General features: G+C 36.7%; 1 protein-coding gene across 1 annotated transcript in view; it reads left to right on the top strand.

Moving 5' to 3' along the window:
* The window catches only part of LOC140232856 (amine oxidase [flavin-containing]-like), a 35,147-nt gene extending 17,613 nt beyond the window's left edge, over positions 1-17,534 (top strand). The window contains exons 7-17 of the mRNA XM_072312969.1: positions 169-232; positions 1,880-1,968; positions 2,334-2,417; positions 4,514-4,589; positions 5,664-5,751; positions 6,846-6,899; positions 7,487-7,544; positions 9,583-9,680; positions 11,166-11,277; positions 15,524-15,586; positions 16,778-17,534. Of these exons, the coding sequence (XP_072169070.1) occupies positions 169-232; positions 1,880-1,968; positions 2,334-2,417; positions 4,514-4,589; positions 5,664-5,751; positions 6,846-6,899; positions 7,487-7,544; positions 9,583-9,680; positions 11,166-11,277; positions 15,524-15,586; positions 16,778-16,936 (945 nt within the window). The 3' untranslated portion in view covers positions 16,937-17,534. The remainder of the gene's footprint in view (positions 1-168; positions 233-1,879; positions 1,969-2,333; positions 2,418-4,513; positions 4,590-5,663; positions 5,752-6,845; positions 6,900-7,486; positions 7,545-9,582; positions 9,681-11,165; positions 11,278-15,523; positions 15,587-16,777) is intronic.
* Positions 17,535-19,308: the final 1,774 nt, after the last annotated feature.

Genomic DNA, 19,308 nt, shown 5'->3' with positions numbered 1-19,308 from the left:
TTTCTCAAATACAAATTACACACTAAAATTTAGAGTTGCCAATTTGATGAAGGCAAGAAGGTAGATTGTGCAGCAAAATTATCCCAGGACTTGATGGCATGGATCTCTGATATTTACTTATTTTTTTGTTGCCACCTCAGACTTACTCTTTCTTTACCCCTTTTCCAGGAGAGGAAATTTGTTGGTGGTAGTCAGACGATAAGTCTCAACATGGCAGCAAGACTCGGTGAAGGTGAGTGCCTCTACAGTAATGATAGTGTTGCTGATAAGTTATGATGTTTGTGATGATGATGGTTATGAAAATGATAATGATAACGGTAATTCTCTTTGTGTGTTTTTTTGTTGTTGCATTGTTCCACTTTGGTTACCTCAAACATTTTTGTAGCCTCGTTATCCAGTGATGAATGCACACGGATTTACTCATAACTTTGAATACAGTGCACTCCCGTTATAACGAACACGTTTATAACAAAATTCTGGTTATAACGGAGTAAAATTTAGGGCCAAAACATTGTCGACTCTATGTATTTTTATTGTTTATTCATTCAGTTATAACGAAATTTCAATATAATGAAAGAAAATTGCCAGTCCGAGGACTTCGTCATAGCGGGAGTCCACTTCATATGCATGTAACATTTGAAGATGATGATCACATTTTCTTGAAATGTTATTGCTACTACTGTCCTTATGATTTTTCTGTGTACACTGAATTCACATGCATGTTCGAGGCAAGTTCTCCTTTAGCCCTTTGCGTGCCCAGGCACTTAGTTTAACTCACCAAGCTTTCTCATCGGCATTCAGTATAAAGCAATTCAAACGTGACTGAGTTGTAGATTTAGATTAGAAAGCTCACTCAGGTGTAGCATTGTACTTCAGGAAAACAAGAAGACCATTATTATACAAGAGGGAGTCTGGGAGGGGTAGATCTTTATTCATTTCCTACAATTACTTCCCACACATCTGTGCCTGTCCATGAGCAGTTAAAGGGACTGTGCGGTACTGGTTGAGGTGAGGATTCAGCTTGTAATGTTTTGCGAGATATTTAGAAACCACTCTTTGAAATGTTAAAGAGCATACAATTCTAAGGGGAATCAAAAGTCTATTTGATAAAAATTGGTTTTGAAATGACTGACATATCTAAAAACGAGGAAAAACAAAGAGATCCTAATAAAAGCTGTGTCCTGTCAATTTTATTAGGATCGCTTTTTTGGATATCTCAGCCATTTCAAGGCCAATTTTCATCAAATAGATATTGAATCCTTCTTGAAATCACATGCTCTTTCATAAGAGGTTTCTCATTATCTCACCAAAAAATTTTATAAACCTGAATAATCATTTCAACCAGTACTGTACAGTCCCTTTAAAGGGACTGTATAGTTCTGGTTGAGGTGAGGATTTAGCTTTTAACGTTTTGTGAGATATTCAGAAACCACTCTATGAGATGTCAAAGAGCATGCAATTCTAAGGGGTATCAATAGTTTATTTGATGAAAATCGGTTTTGAAATGGCTGAGATATCCAAAAACAAGGTGAAACAAAGAGATCCAAATAAAAGGCGTGGCCTGTCGCCTTTTATTATTATCACTTTTTGGGATATTTCAGCCATTTGAGAACCAATTTTCATCAAATAAACGTTGCTCTTTCATATTTCATAAGAGGTTTCTCATTATCTCACTTTAATAGGAATGTTATAAACCTGAATCCCCACCTCAACCAGTACTGTACAGTCCCTTTAAGGGTTGATACCCTGCTGGATGTTATACCCTACTATTTGTCTGTCTGTCTGCCTGTGGGTCTGTCTGTCTGTCTGTCAGTCAGTCTGTTTCTTTGCCAGTCTCCCAGTCAGTAAATGCTCCTCATTGTCTGTATGCCGTACACAGATCGAGTCTTACTCAGCCACCCAGTCACCACAATAAGCCAAGAAAATGACACAGTCACCGTGACTACGCTGAATGGGAAGTCATTTAAGGTAGTGTCAAAATGATTCTACTAGCAATAGTGATAGTATCGCTAGCAGTAATAGTAGTGTAGTAGTTGTTGAGTTTAAAGAATTATAACAGTGATGATGATGGTAATAATGATATTGATTATGGTTATTATTACAATGATGAAAATCATCAAAAATCACTTTTGACTGTCATGAGAGCCAATATTTAAAATCTAGATTAGTCCATACAAAGATGCTATGTAATTCTGCTTAATTTATTTTTTAACAGTTCATTTCTTTTCTTCAATAAGTAAATACTAAAGCTTTTTTTTTTTCTGCAACAGGCCCCTCCAGAGGAAATGAATACTCTTGTATCATTTTGTCCCTCACCCCCCTTCCTCTTGCAGAGTAGATACGTAATCATTGCTCTTCCACCAGCTATGCAGAACAAGATTGCCTTCACACCGGCTCTTCCACCCCTCAGAAATCAGGTTAGTGCTGCTTTCAGGCAAGATGAAGAGTTTCGGCGTCTCAAAACAGTTTCTCACTATGGCTGCAGTAACTGTTAACCCATCGAGGACGGACTAATTTTGCTACAACACGCATTTCCCATAGACACCTGCCCGAGTTTGCTCGGGACTCGTCCTCAATGGGTTAATGGTGGTGGAAACTGTGGTTAGGAGATGAAGCTTGATAAAGCTTCCAATTATTGTATCAAAGACTCTGTAGTATGGGGATACCATTGAGTGGGAAGGCTTGCCCGGCTTGGATATATTCGAGAATCCTGTGACATTGCACTCAGCTCCATCATTGATCTCTTTGTAAGTACACACACCCACACACACACAAACACAGCCGAAGAATCTTGACTGGAGTCGACCGTTACCCATGAGTGAAGGCTTTTATACACATTGCTGATGGACACTATTCGTGGCTTTTTAAGGTACCCTGGTGGGCAGCAAATGGAGATAGATTCAATTAGACCACCTGTGTTTCCCCATGCTACCGGATCTCTATTATGTACTGTTGTTTTCCTGATTGCCCCTTTGTCTTTTTTGTCATTATTGCAAAAGTGGATATTTTCACGCGACCAATTTTTTGTGTTTGGTCGGGTAAGCTGAGTTCTGGGTGTTTTTAATTCCGCGGAATCAAGACATCAACTACTGGAACATGTGGCAAACCAAAATAATCGTGTGCTTTTATTTTCGCGCTAGTTTTGGATTGTGTGAAATGCGTGAAAATTTCAAGTTTTACAGTATTTTAGCATAATTGATATCAATGCTTTTAAGTTGTGCCCAAAACAAAATGGTGTTTACAGATAATAGTATGGTAAAGTGGTAAACAAAGTGGTGACTATAGATGATATTATGGAAAAGTAGTTAAAGGACAAGTTCACCTTCATTAGCATAAGGATTGAAAGAATGTAGCAATATTAGTAGAACACATCATTGAAAGTTTCAGGAAAATCGGACAATCCGTTCAAAAGTTATGAATTTTTGAAGTTTTTGTGCAGTCACCGCTGGATGAGAAGACTACTTCAGTGTATGATGTCACATGCGTACAACAATATAAGGAAAATATAAAGAGAATTTCGCAAAGTTTCATCTTTTGAAAAAAGTACACATTCCCTTGACTCTTTACTGACATATGTTATGGGTAATATTATTCCCATTGCCTTTAGAAAGAGGCAAGTCAAGTGCTCTTTTATTATTCGAAGTAAGTGAAAATATGTTGAATTTTCTTTACATTTTCTTTATACTGTTGTACTCAAATGACATCACGAGCCTTAGTAGTCTCGTCATCCAGCGGTTCCAACACAAAATTTTTAAAAATTCATAACTTTTGCATCGATTGTCCAATTTTCCTCAAACTTGCACTGATGTGTTCTACTAACATTGCTGCATTCTCTCAATCCTTATGTTTATGAAGGTGAACTTGTCCTTTAAAAAAGAGGTGTCTATAGTTAATAGCATTGTATTCAAGAAAGAAGGCAATGGTTAACTGTAATTATATTATGTACTAGGGTACTTTATACATGTGTGTGTATATTCAGGTAGTGCAAGCATGTGACATTTTTTATGGCTTTACAAGTATTGAATCTTATCATTAAAATAAAACAAAAGAAACTATTAAAGAACACTATTTGGTTCTACATGTATGTCCATGTAATCTGTAGTACTTAGGCTTACATTCACATTAGTTTCTGGTTGGATTCCAGGCTTTGTATCAATGTTGCCTGCTGCACATTATGAAACCCTCCCTCATCCTTAATTTTATAGCTACCACCAGTGAGCAGTCATGACGTTTTCAATATGTCTATGTGTACATGGCTGCCTGTTCTCCATAAGTTGCATTTGAGAAATCCTTTGGAGGGTATTTATTGTAAAAGCAGTGTCAAGACTAACAATCTTTGAAATATTAATGATGAGCCAAGGTCTATCATATGAAGACAACAAGATTTTAGATCTTGGTTGCAAGCTTCCAGATGAGTAATCAGATCGTCAAAGCTTTATGACTCTCTCTTTCTGTCACACATATTCTGACTTCTTGTTTAATCTAATCCAATTCATCCATTCTATATTCACAGCTGAACCAGAGGTATCCAATGGGCTCCGTGATCAAGACCCAGGTGTATTACAGTCGTCCTTTCTGGAGAGATTCAAGTAAGTGTGGCAGATTGTTTATTCTCTGGCCGTTACACACATCATTTTGCTCAAATATTTTTGTCATTTTCAACAGTAATTTCCATGTCCATAACTGTGTATGCCGTATACTCTCTGAGTTTTATTATTTTCGCTGTGCATGCAAAAATATTTACTCTGATCCCGACATGAATGTGACGTGCACACATATCTTTCCCCTTTTGATCACTTTATCACCCCATGATCAATCACGAATTTTGGCACTCACAAACTTAACAGGAAGTCCCCATTCGCAAAAAAAAATGATAATAATAATAAAGTAATAATAATAATCAGTCTTGCTAAGGGTTAGTGGATTCCCATTATAATGAAGTCTTCGGGACTGTCAGTTTTCTTTCGTTATATCAAAATTTCGTTACAACTGAACAAATAAAACAGTTTAAATACATACAGTGGATAATGTTATGGCCTGATTCTTTACTTCGTTGTAACCGGAATTTCGTTACAGCCCTGTTCGTTATAATGGAGGTGCATTGTATATGGTATTATACAGTATTTTTGCATTTTGTTTGCTCTGGTGTTACCACTTTACCGTACACTAAGAAATGGGCAATGTATTATTCAAATTTTCGAATGATAGTTGTGGTGCCAAACAGAGAGGAGCTGTTTAGGATTGCTGGGGATACCAAGAGTCTCTATATTGGTGTCCTTGGTTATGCACTGGTATTTTCCCAGTGGTAGTACCCCTGGGCAAGAGGATCTAAAACTGTTAGCCACGTACTTGCACGCCTGTAGGCATTAACATTTGTAGTTGTTGCTTTGGTAATGTCCCCTGTATCATTTGTGAGCGACCCGTTTGTCTATTATGAATAATTCATGTGCAGCTACACCGTTCGTCTGACAATTTTAATGCACAGTGAGTGATGTGGTGTGATATAAAGTGACAACTCTGCAAACACAGGTTCGTCAGTACACATAGACATCTATCAAATGACACCAGGGTGTTGTGTGGGCAGCCTCAATCATGTAGACCCATGTTCGTTTGACAGTGTTTTCAAATTTTTAATGTATGGTGTCCTCAAATGTTTTTCTTAGATTACTCCGGGCTGATAGTCGCTGATGGCATCGTCTGTGGGACTCAGGATGACTGCAAACCTAACGCACAGTACCCTGCCATCATCGGGTTAGGCATGCAAAATGTGTGTGTGTGTGGGGGGGGGGGGAGGGGAGGGTACATAAAAGGCTGCATATGGGACTACCCACACAATTTTTTGTTTTAATTCTTTACTTGTTTTGCCTCGTCCTGCATTGAGGGTATACTATACAAGCGTTAAAGGGATCGTACAGTTTTGGTTGAGACCTAATTTCAGGTTTATAACATTTTTTTGGTGAGATAATAAGAAACCTCTAATGAAATGTGAAAGAGCATGTAATTCCATGAGGAATTCAACATTATTGTTTGATGAAAATTGGTTTTGAAATGGCTGAGATATCCAAAAAAGTATGATTCTGATAAAGTGTGGGACCCACACTTCATGACAATCACTTTGTTTTACATTGTTTTTGGATGTCTCAGTCATTCCAAACCCGATTCTCATCAAATAAACTTTGAATTCCTCTTAAAATGGTATGCTCTGTACTATTTCATAAGTGTTTTCTTGGTATCTCACAGAAAGTTAAAAGCCCAATCCTCATCTCCACCGATACTGTACTATCCCTTTAATTTTCATGATGTTTTTATATTTGCGAATTTCACATATTGCCTTTGAACTGCAAATTTCTTTATAAAAATCACGCCATACCAGCACAGCTAGCTGAATTGCATGCAACTAGTATCTACTGCAGGTCCATGCCTAGTCTGTAGCGTGGGCCATGAAGTGGCAGTATCCATGAAATATCAGCATGCCAGTTCAGTTCTTTGAATGCAGAGTAACATACTTGTGTTTGTACAAGGAATCACTGATTGAAATCATTCAGAAGTAGTAGGTATTGTCGCTTGTTCCTCATTCTTATTTTGTGAAAGGCAGAGTAACGATATCTAGACCGCGACCGCAACCGCGAAATTAACAACATGCAAAAATGTCCGACATATGCCAATTTGAAAAAATACCTGGATGCAAAAGTTTCAGGTTGTACAGTATACGTATTCTTCAATTACCTTCTGCTTTCTACAAGAAAGAACACCTTCTCCCTAAAGAAAGAAAGGAAATCAAGAAACAAATGAATAATGGAGATTATTTGATGACATTTTCCATTCACACCTCCGTTCTACTGCAGGTTCGTTGCTGGAGATGCGGCCAGAGAATACTGCGAAGTTTCTAAAGAAGAGCGGTAAGAAGTTGTCAGATTTTCCTGCTTCTCTTTTTTTTTTTTTTGGCAGGCTAAGCAATGAAATATTTTCAATCTCAACAAAAGTTTGACAGTGGTAAACATATGTCTTCTCTTTTTAAGATAAGTTTTGTGTCTTGTAAAACAAGTTTTTCTGTTTGATGAGAAGAATGTTTAACAAGCCAAGGGATATGGTGTGTTTCTTGGTTTGTGAGCTGGAATGATTTGCACAGAATTGCTTAATTAAGGTGAGTTGAATATTCATGACATAGTAACATTATATGCACCTTAAATGTCTATGAAATACTCACCCCCACACTGAAGGTGTATAACTGCCAGTATATGGATAGTGTGCAGCCTTCTTATTCACTCAATTTCATTCTTTGTTGTTTTTCCTTCTTGGACTGTTTCCTAATCTGCAGCCATTAGTTACCATGTTGGTGATAATTTTGTGGAAATTTGTTAGTTGCATTGATCTATCTCTGGAGTCTTGCAATAAATAAGTTTATGTCTCTTGATATAAGGATTAACTGCTGTGTCCTTTTTTTTTTCTTCCTTGACTATTCTTGCTACATCATTCCTGCCTTCAGAAAACAGATGATCTGTCAACATTATGCCAAGATACTGAAGAGTGATGAGGCCCTGAAGGTAATTTACTTGCTATTGCAGAGCTGCCAAGTCTCCCTGATTCTGCAGGAGTCTCCCTGAAAATGTCAAAATCTGCCCCTGTCTGAATAAGAGAATATTAAAATCTCTCTGATTTGGTAATTATTTTTACCCATTGAAATGCACGTAACACACAGATATCTCCCTGATTGCTGTGTTGAATCTCCCTGATTTGGATGTGGGAATGTTGGCAGACCTGCAGTTATAAAATTCATTCAGTTGTGATGATAAAGTCGTCAAAGGGACACCGTTATGGTTGAAATAAGGACAAGAATGTGCCATGCCTTTGCTCCGCAAATCAGATACCAAAGAATGAGTGTACTTTGTGCATGAATGGGCAGGAAAGGCAATGTGTACCTTTAAAGGGGATGGCTAGTAACTGATCAGTGGGAATCAGTGGGAATGCTGGGGGATGATTGTACCAATTCTTGTGGGATTCATTTAAGAGTGCATTATATATCTACTGTTGTGTGAAAATTGTTTGCTTCAGAATGGTCTCATATTCAAGTAATGTGCAGTTTAATGGTTCCAGGCTAGCATGCCTGTACAGTGATGGGGCATTAAACTGCACATTACTTGAATATGAGACTGTTCTGAAGCAAATTATTATCACACATCAATAGATATATAATGCACTCTTAAATGAATCCCACAAGAATTGGTACAATCATCCCCCAGCATTTCCACTGATTCCCACTGATCAGTTACTAGCCATCCTCTTTAAGTGAAACATTATAAAAATGCAATTCCAGTCCGTGTTCACTTTGACTTCACAGTACAATCAAACAGACAGAATCATAGCAGTTTTATCAAATTCAGGCACAAAATAAATAACAGTCTGACTCTATGTTGTTGTTTTTTTTTTGTTTTTTTTATACGAGAAAGCAATATATGTTGCTACCACAAATGGACATTATATGAGGTGATGTCATTGCCTAAGAATTCTCATAGTAAGTTTTTTTTTTTTTTTTTTTTTTTTTTTTAACATGAAATGAAAGAGAAGAACCTGTATATGTTGGATCAAAGTATTTCTTTTTTGATAACCCAGCAATGTTGACTCACAGGGGTATGGTGTTGAAGTTGCTAGATCATTAACCAAAAATGTGATTTGAATGATGTTCATGTGTGCACACCGACGGGAGAGTTGTGAGGTGATCACCATTTATTTAGCTTTTGTGCACATAATTTTGTTGGCAACCAGTAGTGCTTCTTCATAGAAAGCATGTGCAACTTTGAAATTCCATAACTCCAGCACTGTATGTATGATTTGGAAAAAGCCTTTACCATTCCGTTGGTCTGATTCTATTCTGTTTGTGAAGATAAAGTTAAACATACACTTAAATGTTGAAGTCACTAAATCTGGGAAAAGTAATTTCTTTTAGTGAAAGTTTGTCTCAGTTCATTCAGATGATAACTTGTTCATCGTGAGATTAAGCTAGAAGTATTTCTTTCCAAAAATAGAAATGAAAAAATCTTGCTGTAACTTCTCAGTAACTTTCAGACTGTTCACAATAACAAGATAGCAGTACCTGTTCGTATAAACCAAGTCTGTATTTTTCTGTTGTCATTTATAAAGATGCATGGTCAGTACCAAAGGACTGCACCCTTTCAAAAGCACAGTCTTGACAGATATTTACTGCTCAGGCATGTCCCTTTCAAACTCACCTTTCCCATAATCCTTTAAATCTTCTGGGTCAAATGTCATACATATTCTTTGTGTTGATTTCAACGATGCCATGATTTTTTTTTTAAACAAATGTCATAAAAATTGCATGGCATGTGTTTTCATTGTGAAAACAAAGGCAAAGAACTGTCTACCCAGGCCTTGTGTGGACCCGTATACATTGTGTAGATACAGGGGCTTTGTGTACAACATACAGCAATTTTTTTTTCCTGGGAAGTTGGGAGATAGGATATGGGTTTGATGTTGATTTTTGTTTGGTTTATCACCGTGTATTTCCTTATTTTTATTTGTGTGTGTTGGTGTTGGTTCCTGTTCCCTGGTCCATGTCATTTCAAGCCGGTGATGTATATTGAAAAGAATTGGATGGAGGAGCCATACATTGGTGGAGGTTACGTGGGCTACACCGTGCCAGGCATCATCACAAAATACTGGAAGTGAGTTTCATCGTCACTGTGGTGCCCAGTTTAAATATTGTTGGAATTCATGGGAAACAGACAATAAAGTCATAGATTTTAAAAACTGTAGGTTCAAAGGTACAGTCATTTTGGGAGATCATCAAAACGGTACAGTGAAGTCAACCTCACTTAAGTCAACCTCGCATAAGTTGAATAATTGCCTAAGTGGAAGATCTTTTCAAGTCCTCTTCACTTAATATTCTTTTGATTTTAATCCCTCATTGGTCTAATTTTCTCGTAAGTTGAAGCTATTTCTTCAGTCAAAATAGATTGGCCTTAGGCGAGGTTGACTGCATTTGTTTTTTGGAAACATTAGTAATAACTCAAAAAAAATTATCTTTTTTTTTTAAAATTAGTTATAAAGAAGACCTTTTTGTCTTTAAAAAAAAATGTAGAAATGTCAATTGTCTGTCTCATGATTGGATGATGGAAAGCAGAACTGTAAAACCAGAAATGTTTGTGTGCATTTTGATTTTTTCGAATTTCACTAGAGTCAACAATGATGCAGGTAATCAAAATGCACATGAAAGTTCTCATCTGCACTATAATGCGTTGGATGCCAGTGGCAATTCGCAGAATGTTCATGCAGCGAGAAAGGTCGTCAACTCCAATTCGCGAATATTCCTTTTGCTTTATGGTATATAGCTAATATGTACGCAAGTGAGTTTATCTCTATCACAGCCAAAAGCAAGATTCCTAGCATGATGTACAGTGTAGCTGTAAAATTTCATGACGGTGAGGTAGAGAGGATTAAGACAAAAAAGTTGCTGAATAACCAAGTTCCTGATAATTGAATTGTCAGAATTAAGTCTCTGTTTGTGACTAATCATTGTATTGATCCTTATTGTGCACATCTAGGTTGGTTTGGGCATGGTATGCATGATCTTGGCGTGTTTTTGTCAGCTTTCCGTGAATCACGTAGTCATTAATATCATAGATGAGTGTGAGGAAATTTGAAATAATCAACTGTTTAAAACTCAACTGTTTCAAACAAACTATTACTGGTTTCTGTCATGCTGGATTTTGTATTGACAACAACAACATTTCTTGAGACTGCCATTGTAGTGCAGGAGAATTGAGTGGTAAATGGAAAAGAAATGTCCGTCATTAATGAGTTATTACAGCTTCCATGTATTCTTGTGTACAGTCTGACGTTAAATCACCTCCTCTTTCTGCAGTGGAAAATTGAAATGTCTCATCCCAGAATTTCTTTACTTTCTGTGAATGTGACTACTTTAGACGTTATCCTCTATCACAAAAATGATTTTTATTATTAAGCAGTTTTAATGTTTGAGATTATGCAAAGTGATTTGCATGCCACAGACTTTGTTGGTTTTAAAAGGTAAACTTTCTAGAATTCTTTTCAAAGAACTTGTTAATGTGATATTGCCACAACAAGATGCACAAGAAATACTGGAAATATTTTTCTGGAACTTGCTCCCATTTTTTACTTCTGTTTGGCAGGGCCCTGCGAGAACCTATCGGTCGGCTGTACTTTGCTGGTACAGAGACAGCCACTAAATGGTCTGGATATATGGATGGGGCAGTTCAGGCTGGAGAAAGGGCTGCCAGGGAGGTTGGTAGTCGTCCTTTTCTTCTTCTTTAAAAAAAAAATAAAAATTTTAAGGTAGTTTAGATAAATGGCATTATTCACAGTGATTGAGTTTCTGTTTGACGAGCCTTTATAGGTTGTGCTGTGGTAGACTTTGTGTAGGTCTATCATTGTTCTTTACACATACATCTGTAAATGAGAGGGAGAGAGAGAAGAAAATTCAATAATAGGACATAATAACATTAATCTCACGCAAGTGAATTATAAATACTCACAAGATGAAGAAGACTAGATATTGATGAAGTGTAGATGTTGAAGAGTGTGTGAACAGAAATTGTATGTGTTGATCACCATGGCAAGATGAAGAAGACTACAGTTAAACTCGCATAAGTCGGTCTTCTCGGGACTGAGCAAAACACATCGACTTAGGCGAGTTTCGACTTGTACGTAAGTCGAAAAAAATCGACTTAAAGTTACACCACGCGTACAATATGTACATGTTGTTGTCTACTCTGGAGCCGAGAGCTGGAGCGGTGTGCCCGATATTTGCCCTTCAGCAAGACACTTTATCCACATTGATGCAGGCCAGGGCTCCACACTAACTTTTATTTTGGTGGCCCCCAAATGATTGATTTTTATTTTTTGGTGGCCCGAAAAAAACCCCAAAAAACAAAACAAAAAAGAAGCAAAACTAAATCGGTCCTACATTCGGTCCGAAAGTTACCGTTATTTATTTCTGATTGTAAAAGCAATCATCCACCATTTACAAGTATCTTAACACCTTCCGGAGCCGAATGTTGCCGTTAATCATTTTCAAATGTAAAAACAAGCAACCGACATTCATTCTAGGATCTTACGGAGCTGAATATCATCCTTATTCATTTCCGAACGTAAAAGCAAACATCTGCTTTTTATTTCATCATCTAAATGAGCCGATTGATATCGTTAATCATTTCCAAATGTAAAAGAAACAATCTGTTACTTATTTTAGCATCGTACGGAGCAGAATATTACCGTTATTCGATCTCCAAATTCAAAAGCAAACACCCGACATTTATTTTATGATCGTAAGGAGCCGAATGTTACTGCTGTCCACTTCCGAAAGTGAAATGAATCATCTGACATTTATTTTGGCATCTTCAGGAGTCGAATGTTACATGCTATTTACTTTCGAACGTAAAAGCGAACTTTCGGCAATTATTTCATCATCGTACTGAGTTGAATACTATAGTTATTCATTTCCGAACGCCAAAGCAAACATTCAACATTTATTTTAGCATCTTCCGGAGCTGAATGTTATTGCTATTTACTTTCGAACATAAAAGCAAACATAAGACATTCATTTTATCATCGGACGGAGTTGAATACTATTGTTATTCATTTCCGAACGTTAAAGCAAATATCAAACATTAACTTTACCATCAAACGCAGCTAAATGGTACTGTTATTCATTTCGAAATTTAAAAGCAAACATCCGACAGTTATTTAGCATCGTATGGAGAAGAATATTACTGCTATTCACTTCCGAACGTAAAAACAATCATCTGACATTTATTTTAGCATCTTCTGGAGCCGAATGTTATTGCTATTTACTTTCGAAAGTAAAAGCAAACACCCGACATTTATCTCATCGTCGTACGAAGTTGATTATTATTGTTATTCATTTCTGAACGTCAAAGGGATAATTCGACATTTACTTTAGCATCTTCCGGAGCTGAATGTTAATGTTATTTACTTTCGAACGTAAAAGTAAACATCCGACATTTATTTCATCATCATACGAAGTTGATTATTATTGTTATTCATTTCCGAACGTCAAAGGGATAATTCTACATTTACTTTAGCATCTTCCGGAGCTGAATGTAATTGTTATTTACTTTCGAACGTAAAAGTAAACATCCGGCATTTATTTTATCATCGTATGGAGTTGAATATCATTATTTTTCATATCCGAACGTCAAAGCAAACATTCGACATTTATTTCAGCATCTTCCGGATACTTTTTTTATCCTTATTCATTTCCGAACGCAAAATCAAATCCCTGACATTCCAAAAGTATAAGCAAACATCCGACATTTATTTTAGTATTATACGGAATCGAATATTACCGTTATTCATTTCCAAAATTAAAAGAGCAAACATCTGACATTTATTCAGCATCTTATGGAACCGATTGTTACCGCTTCATTTCCAAAACTGAAGGCAAACATTCGGCTTTTTTGGTGGCCCGGCGTGCGTTTTTGGTGACCCCGGTCGCAAATTAACCATTCGCGAAATCGTGATTCGATTCGCGAAAAGACTCCGCTAAATATAAGGCATAGATCGCTACACTCGGCAGGGGCTACGTCGTCCTTTCACCAGGTCTCGTTACAAAACCAAAATCTCGCGTGAGTTCTTGCGTTACCTATCGTTAATGTTAACGAAACATCGTTAATTTGCGCTAGGGATCGTTACTCATCGTTGCTACAAACGTTAATTTTCCCGATCGTTAGTTTGCGTTACTAACGATTCAGGTGAAACCGCTTGCGTTAATGAAACGTTAATGTTTATTTACGCAGTTTCTTTTGGTATATACACTGTACTGTATGTAAACAAAAACTGGCGTCTCGTAATTTTGACAGTGATTTATTACACAATAAAATCTTATTCGACTTAGGCACAGTGAATTCAATGGTTTTTCCGTGAAAGTGTTCTTGGGATTTCATCGACTTAAGCGAGTATTCGACTTAAAAAATTCGACTTATGAGTGAATTAATACACGTAAGTCAATGGGGAAAAATCGGGACTTTTTAAAATTATCGACTTGCGCGATTATTCGACATATGCGACGTCGACTTAGGCGAGTTTAACTGTAGATATTGATGAAGTGTAGATGTTGAAGAGTGTGTGAACAGAAATTGTATGTGTTGATCACCATGGCAACCGAGAAAAGAAAGAGAAATAGGGTGTAGGTGTGACATAATGATGATGATTGTGATCCACAGCATTAGTATGATGCCATATATCTGTTATAAAATCATTCAAAGGATGTGCAAATGGTAGCATCATGCCTTTGGGTACTTTTCTATTGGCCTTCATCTTGCATGCAGTCTTCATTATGAAAGACTCGATTCACAGATATGAAGGTTTAAAACTGTGTGGGTGTTATAGTAATTTATAGACTCTGCTGCGGTTATCAGTGGACTAGAGATAATGCCAGGTACATTGTATGCCAACTATTCCTTCATTTTTTTTTTCAGTATCTTGTATGTCTTTTAACTGAAAAATAGTACAAGTTTCATGGACAAAACTGTTTTTCTCAAATTATATTACTACATATGTGCATTGCAAGAAAGATGAAAATATTGTTTTTCCACCAAGTATGCACCTATTCGGGCCTCAGGATACTGCACTGCAGGATTGGTATCCCTGTATTAAATAGGGAACATGGAAGTTGGGAAAATATAAACATCAGGAAGCTATAGAAGATGTGGTGGAGGAGGGTGATTAAGGTCGAGAATGATAATAATGATAATAATAAAGGACATTTATATTGCACAGCTACTATAATAATATACTCTACTGCGCATTACAAAATAACATACATACAAGAAATTCAAATATAAAATTCATTACTTCAAGAGATGACTTTTTAACCTGACCTTAAACTCATTAATCGTAACTGCTTGTCTTACAAACAGAGGGAGATTATTCCATAGTTTTGGTGCAGCATACAAAAATGCCCTGTCACGAAGAGTAACTTGTGATTTCCCTGATGGATATTTCAATAATGTTTGGTCCCGTGAACTTTGGAGGTGATAAGATGTTTGAAATGATGTTTTTAACAGTTCCTGTATGTACACTGGTGCTGTACCATGAATAGCTCTATATACAATCAACAGAGTTTTAAATATGATTCTCTGCTTTACAGGCAACCAATGTAATGCACATAGTAATGGACTACAATGAGAAAAACGAGGAGAATTGCAAACTAATCTAGCACATGCATTTTGCACCCTTTGTAGTTTACCTAATTGATTATCAGGTAAGCCATAAAATAAACTGTTACAATAATCCAATCTACTTGTGACAAACACATGGATGATTTTTTCAGTACTTTTTCTGTGTCAAGAAAGTAATATCATTTAAAAAAAAAAGGTGGAAAGGGGAAGGAGGAAGGGTAGAGAGGATGGAGTTGCTTTTGATTACTTCTGTGTCATTACATGTATTATCATTTGAGGATCACCTTTCACATGACTGCAGTCAATGATTTTGCATGTCTCTTGAACAGATTTTGCACAACATGGGGAAGATATCCAGGGATGAGGTATGGCAGGAAGAACCAGAAGCACAGGTGAGACTGGTAATATGAATGCTTTTGAAGCAACGGCTGCTCGACTGATCATTTTTATTTATTCATTTATGTATTTATGTATTTATGTATTTATGTATTTATTTATATATTTATTTATTCATTTATTTATTTTTTGCAGCATTGTCATAATTTTCAGCAATTTCTTTTTTACCAGTCATCAGCCTACTTCACATCTGTATTTTTATATCATTATCATTATACTCTTAGTTACTGGTATCAAAGCATAACATAATACATGCATTTATATAGCGCCTTTTAATCACCAGGATGAAAAACACTCTCTTAACACATCAATCAAGTGTGTACAAACTTAACATTGATTTATTGAAAATTCAAAGACAGATAGAGTTGGATAGAGTCTGCATTCATCATCATCATTATCACCAATACCATCCTCATTTTTTATCCTTCTATTCAAGTAAATTAATTAATGATGCAACAGATCTGTGTGAAAGATTACAGGTCATTCAGTGTGTCGGTGGTAGATAGTCACGATCGTTTTATATCAGCCCTCCAACAAACGCATCATGCCATCGCCATCTCAAAATGGCTGTCTTGAATGTGAGTCTTACCAGGAAACACGGGCATCATCAGTCAACACATTATTTCTTGATTTATTTTTTAATTATTATCATTTTTTATACAGACAAATAAATACCCTCTGTTTCCATGCTTCTCAACCCTTTTTTAACCCGAGGCTCAATTGGGCTCCTACAATTTTTTTGTTTTGTTTTTTGTTTTGTTTTTGCGAGGCTCAGTTGTATTGAATGAGAACCTTTTTTTTTTTTTTCCATTTTTGGCCAACATCGTAGGCCACCCGAGAGAGCCCACTGGTTGAGAAGCACTGCTCTGTTGGGTATGCACATTATGTTATCTATGGTGTGATATATTTTTGTACCTATCATAGAGACAGGAGTTGAATGGCAAATTTAAAAAAAAAAGGGGGGGCGAGAAAAAGCATAGCTACAAATACTTCATGGTGAGAAAAGAGAGAAGAAAATTAAAGGGCAAGCCTGAACAGAAAGAGAGAAAGTGCGATGAGGTGGATTTAGACAATGAACATGTGGACAGGATGAGAGGTTTCATGGTAAAATGCATGCAAGCACACATATGCAAACCAATCCGCTGTATAACATTATAACTTTGTTGTGCGCCCCACTCCTCACACAGGACATGCCCGCCCTGCCGTTCGCCGTGTCGTGGAAGGAGAAATTCATTCCGTCAGTCTCTGGCTTTCTCCGTTTCGTTGGGACCTGCGCCGTTCTGGCGGGTGCAGGGGGTGCTGCCTGGGTGTACAAGGACAAGCTTCAGAAGGTCTTTGCCAAGTAAAGCGCGTGGGTTGAAGTGTTCTCGCCACCAATCAGGAGGGGGTCCACTGAGTTCTAGAGGTGTTCCAAACGTGTGAGATACCAGCACATCATGACGGAGAGATTTAATGAAATGAGATTCGAATCGGCCTTGTTATTGAGATTGAGTGCAGAAAGCTGAACATCCTTTACTGTTCAGCACTTTTTTTCTTAAAACCACAGTTGGAGTGCATCTGTATTAACCTTGCATGGAGGCAAAATGCTCGGTGCTTGTGGAGGCATGTCACATCATAACCAATAAGGGTTGCCGCAACACATGTCCCTGTGTGATCTCTATGTGTGTACGATGTCAAAGTGGGATTCGTTCTTTAACCCATGTCCTGCTCTGTACCTGTACTTGCCAAGGAATGTCCGGTTGACTGGGAGTTTCTGCATGATCATTTGCTCTAAAATTGATGTAAAGTTTCTTGAGTTTGAGGTTGGTGTGTAAAGTTGTGCAATTTCAAATCAAAAATTTCAGCACATACTCAAGGTACTTATGGTTATGGCCAGATTATGTGTTATGTATTTTTTGTTTTATATTCTGTGACATCAGTATGAAGGGAAATGATTCATATGTGAGCAACAATTTTTTTTTTTTTTTTTTTACTTGAAAAGTTCTTAAGTGTGTGTGTGGGCAAACTAGTTATGCAACTAAATTTATGTGATATATCAAAATGGTACTGCATGTTTGTTATGCAAATTGTATATATTTTTGTGATATAATATCAGCTATCTAGAGTATGTTCTACACAACATGGAGCTCAGGCTACTTTTTACTTATGTAATTCTTATTCTATTATGGGGAATATTAATGCAGTGTTCTTACGTGTATACGTTTGATGAAATTATCGTGTAAATCTCATATTTCACAGAGCTATTGAGTGAATAACCTGCATATGTTTTGCTGATGTGGATGAGGTCACACAATATATCAAGGAAATAACTTTCATGTGTTTTGATCAATGTTACAAGAGTCATGAAATAGTCAACAGTGAATGGGGAAATCCACCTTGAAATTTAGTCTGTGCGAAGAGAAGCAGAAACATTAGAGGATTAGGACGGTGAAAGCTTGATCAAATTCTGATGAACACTGAGAACGTTATGATTTCTTGTAGGTGAGATCATCCAAACACAAACTGGCAATTCTGTAATATCACAATGCGAGCTCATCCCCCATTTGCTCTCGTGCTATGAAATAATTGTCATTTTCAAGTCCAGGAAATTTCTAATCATTTATGAACTCTTAGTATAATAATTGCAAATATTTTTTTTTTCTACACAACCCCTTTAAAAAAATATTATCAGTCCCTTTAAAAGAATATTCTAACATTGATGACCAAAAAAAAGGTTTTCATGGAATTTTATGCAGAGGGAAAAATGTATCGTGAGCTCTCGTGCTACGTCATGGAGTTGCCAATTCGTGCCTGATTGATCACAACTTCAAACATACCTATCTTCATTCTAATCAGAATATCCTCAAACTTTCACTGTCCTCTTCCTTTAACACTTCCGCCTCTATTCACAAACACTGTTTTTCAGGATGGGCTTTTCACAAAATAACTCTTCTAGAGGTTATATATTCTGTGTATGTAGATTTAAAGGTGTGGTGTAGCTTTGGGTGATATAGGGCTTTAGGTTTTTAACTTTTTTGTAAGATATTGAGAAACCACTTATGAAATATGAGAGAGCATACAATTCTAAGAGGTCCCACCTTTTTGTGGGATATTATTTTGGATTATTCTTTTGGATATCTCGGCCATTTTAAAACTGATTTTCATGAAATAAACTTTGATTTCCTGTTAGAACTGTATACTTTTTCATGATTTATAAGTATTTCCTCATTATCTCACAAAATAAGAATGAAAATAAAAAGAATCTAAATGTAAACTAAAACTAAATGTCAACCTATTGATGACCAATCTTTTTAAAGGTCAGCAAATAGCCAGAGTCATATATGTAGAGCATTTATTTTTCGTATGATTACATTCTTTCCCTGACCATTTGCAAAATTTCTCAAGAAAGGATGGAGATTTAGTAAACACTGGACTCGCAGGCACAAAGTATTCCTTTGTTTTCCACATGACATAGTCTTTCCTACTCTAGATAATATGCCATGAGAAAGGATGAAACAATTTTGGCCGAGGTAGAGAAATTCAACGAGTAGTACAATGTTCATCAGTGTGAGGAGACCACTAGTCTTGGTGCAGGGGTCATAGGTTGAAGTAGTATTCATATCATTGGTCAAGGATATTGAATGTTTCAGAACCAGAGGGGCCTTATTGCAAATCTTAGTGTACTGACATAGTTGCATGTGAACACACCATGTATGAACACCCTTCTAGCATTAAAAAA

This window comes from Diadema setosum, chromosome 9 (assembly GCF_964275005.1).
Source record: "Diadema setosum chromosome 9, eeDiaSeto1, whole genome shotgun sequence".
Lineage (NCBI taxonomy): Eukaryota > Metazoa > Echinodermata > Echinoidea > Diadematoida > Diadematidae > Diadema > Diadema setosum.
The sequence above is the reverse complement of the archived record's forward strand: the minus strand, read 5'-3'. Positions and strand labels throughout refer to the sequence as shown.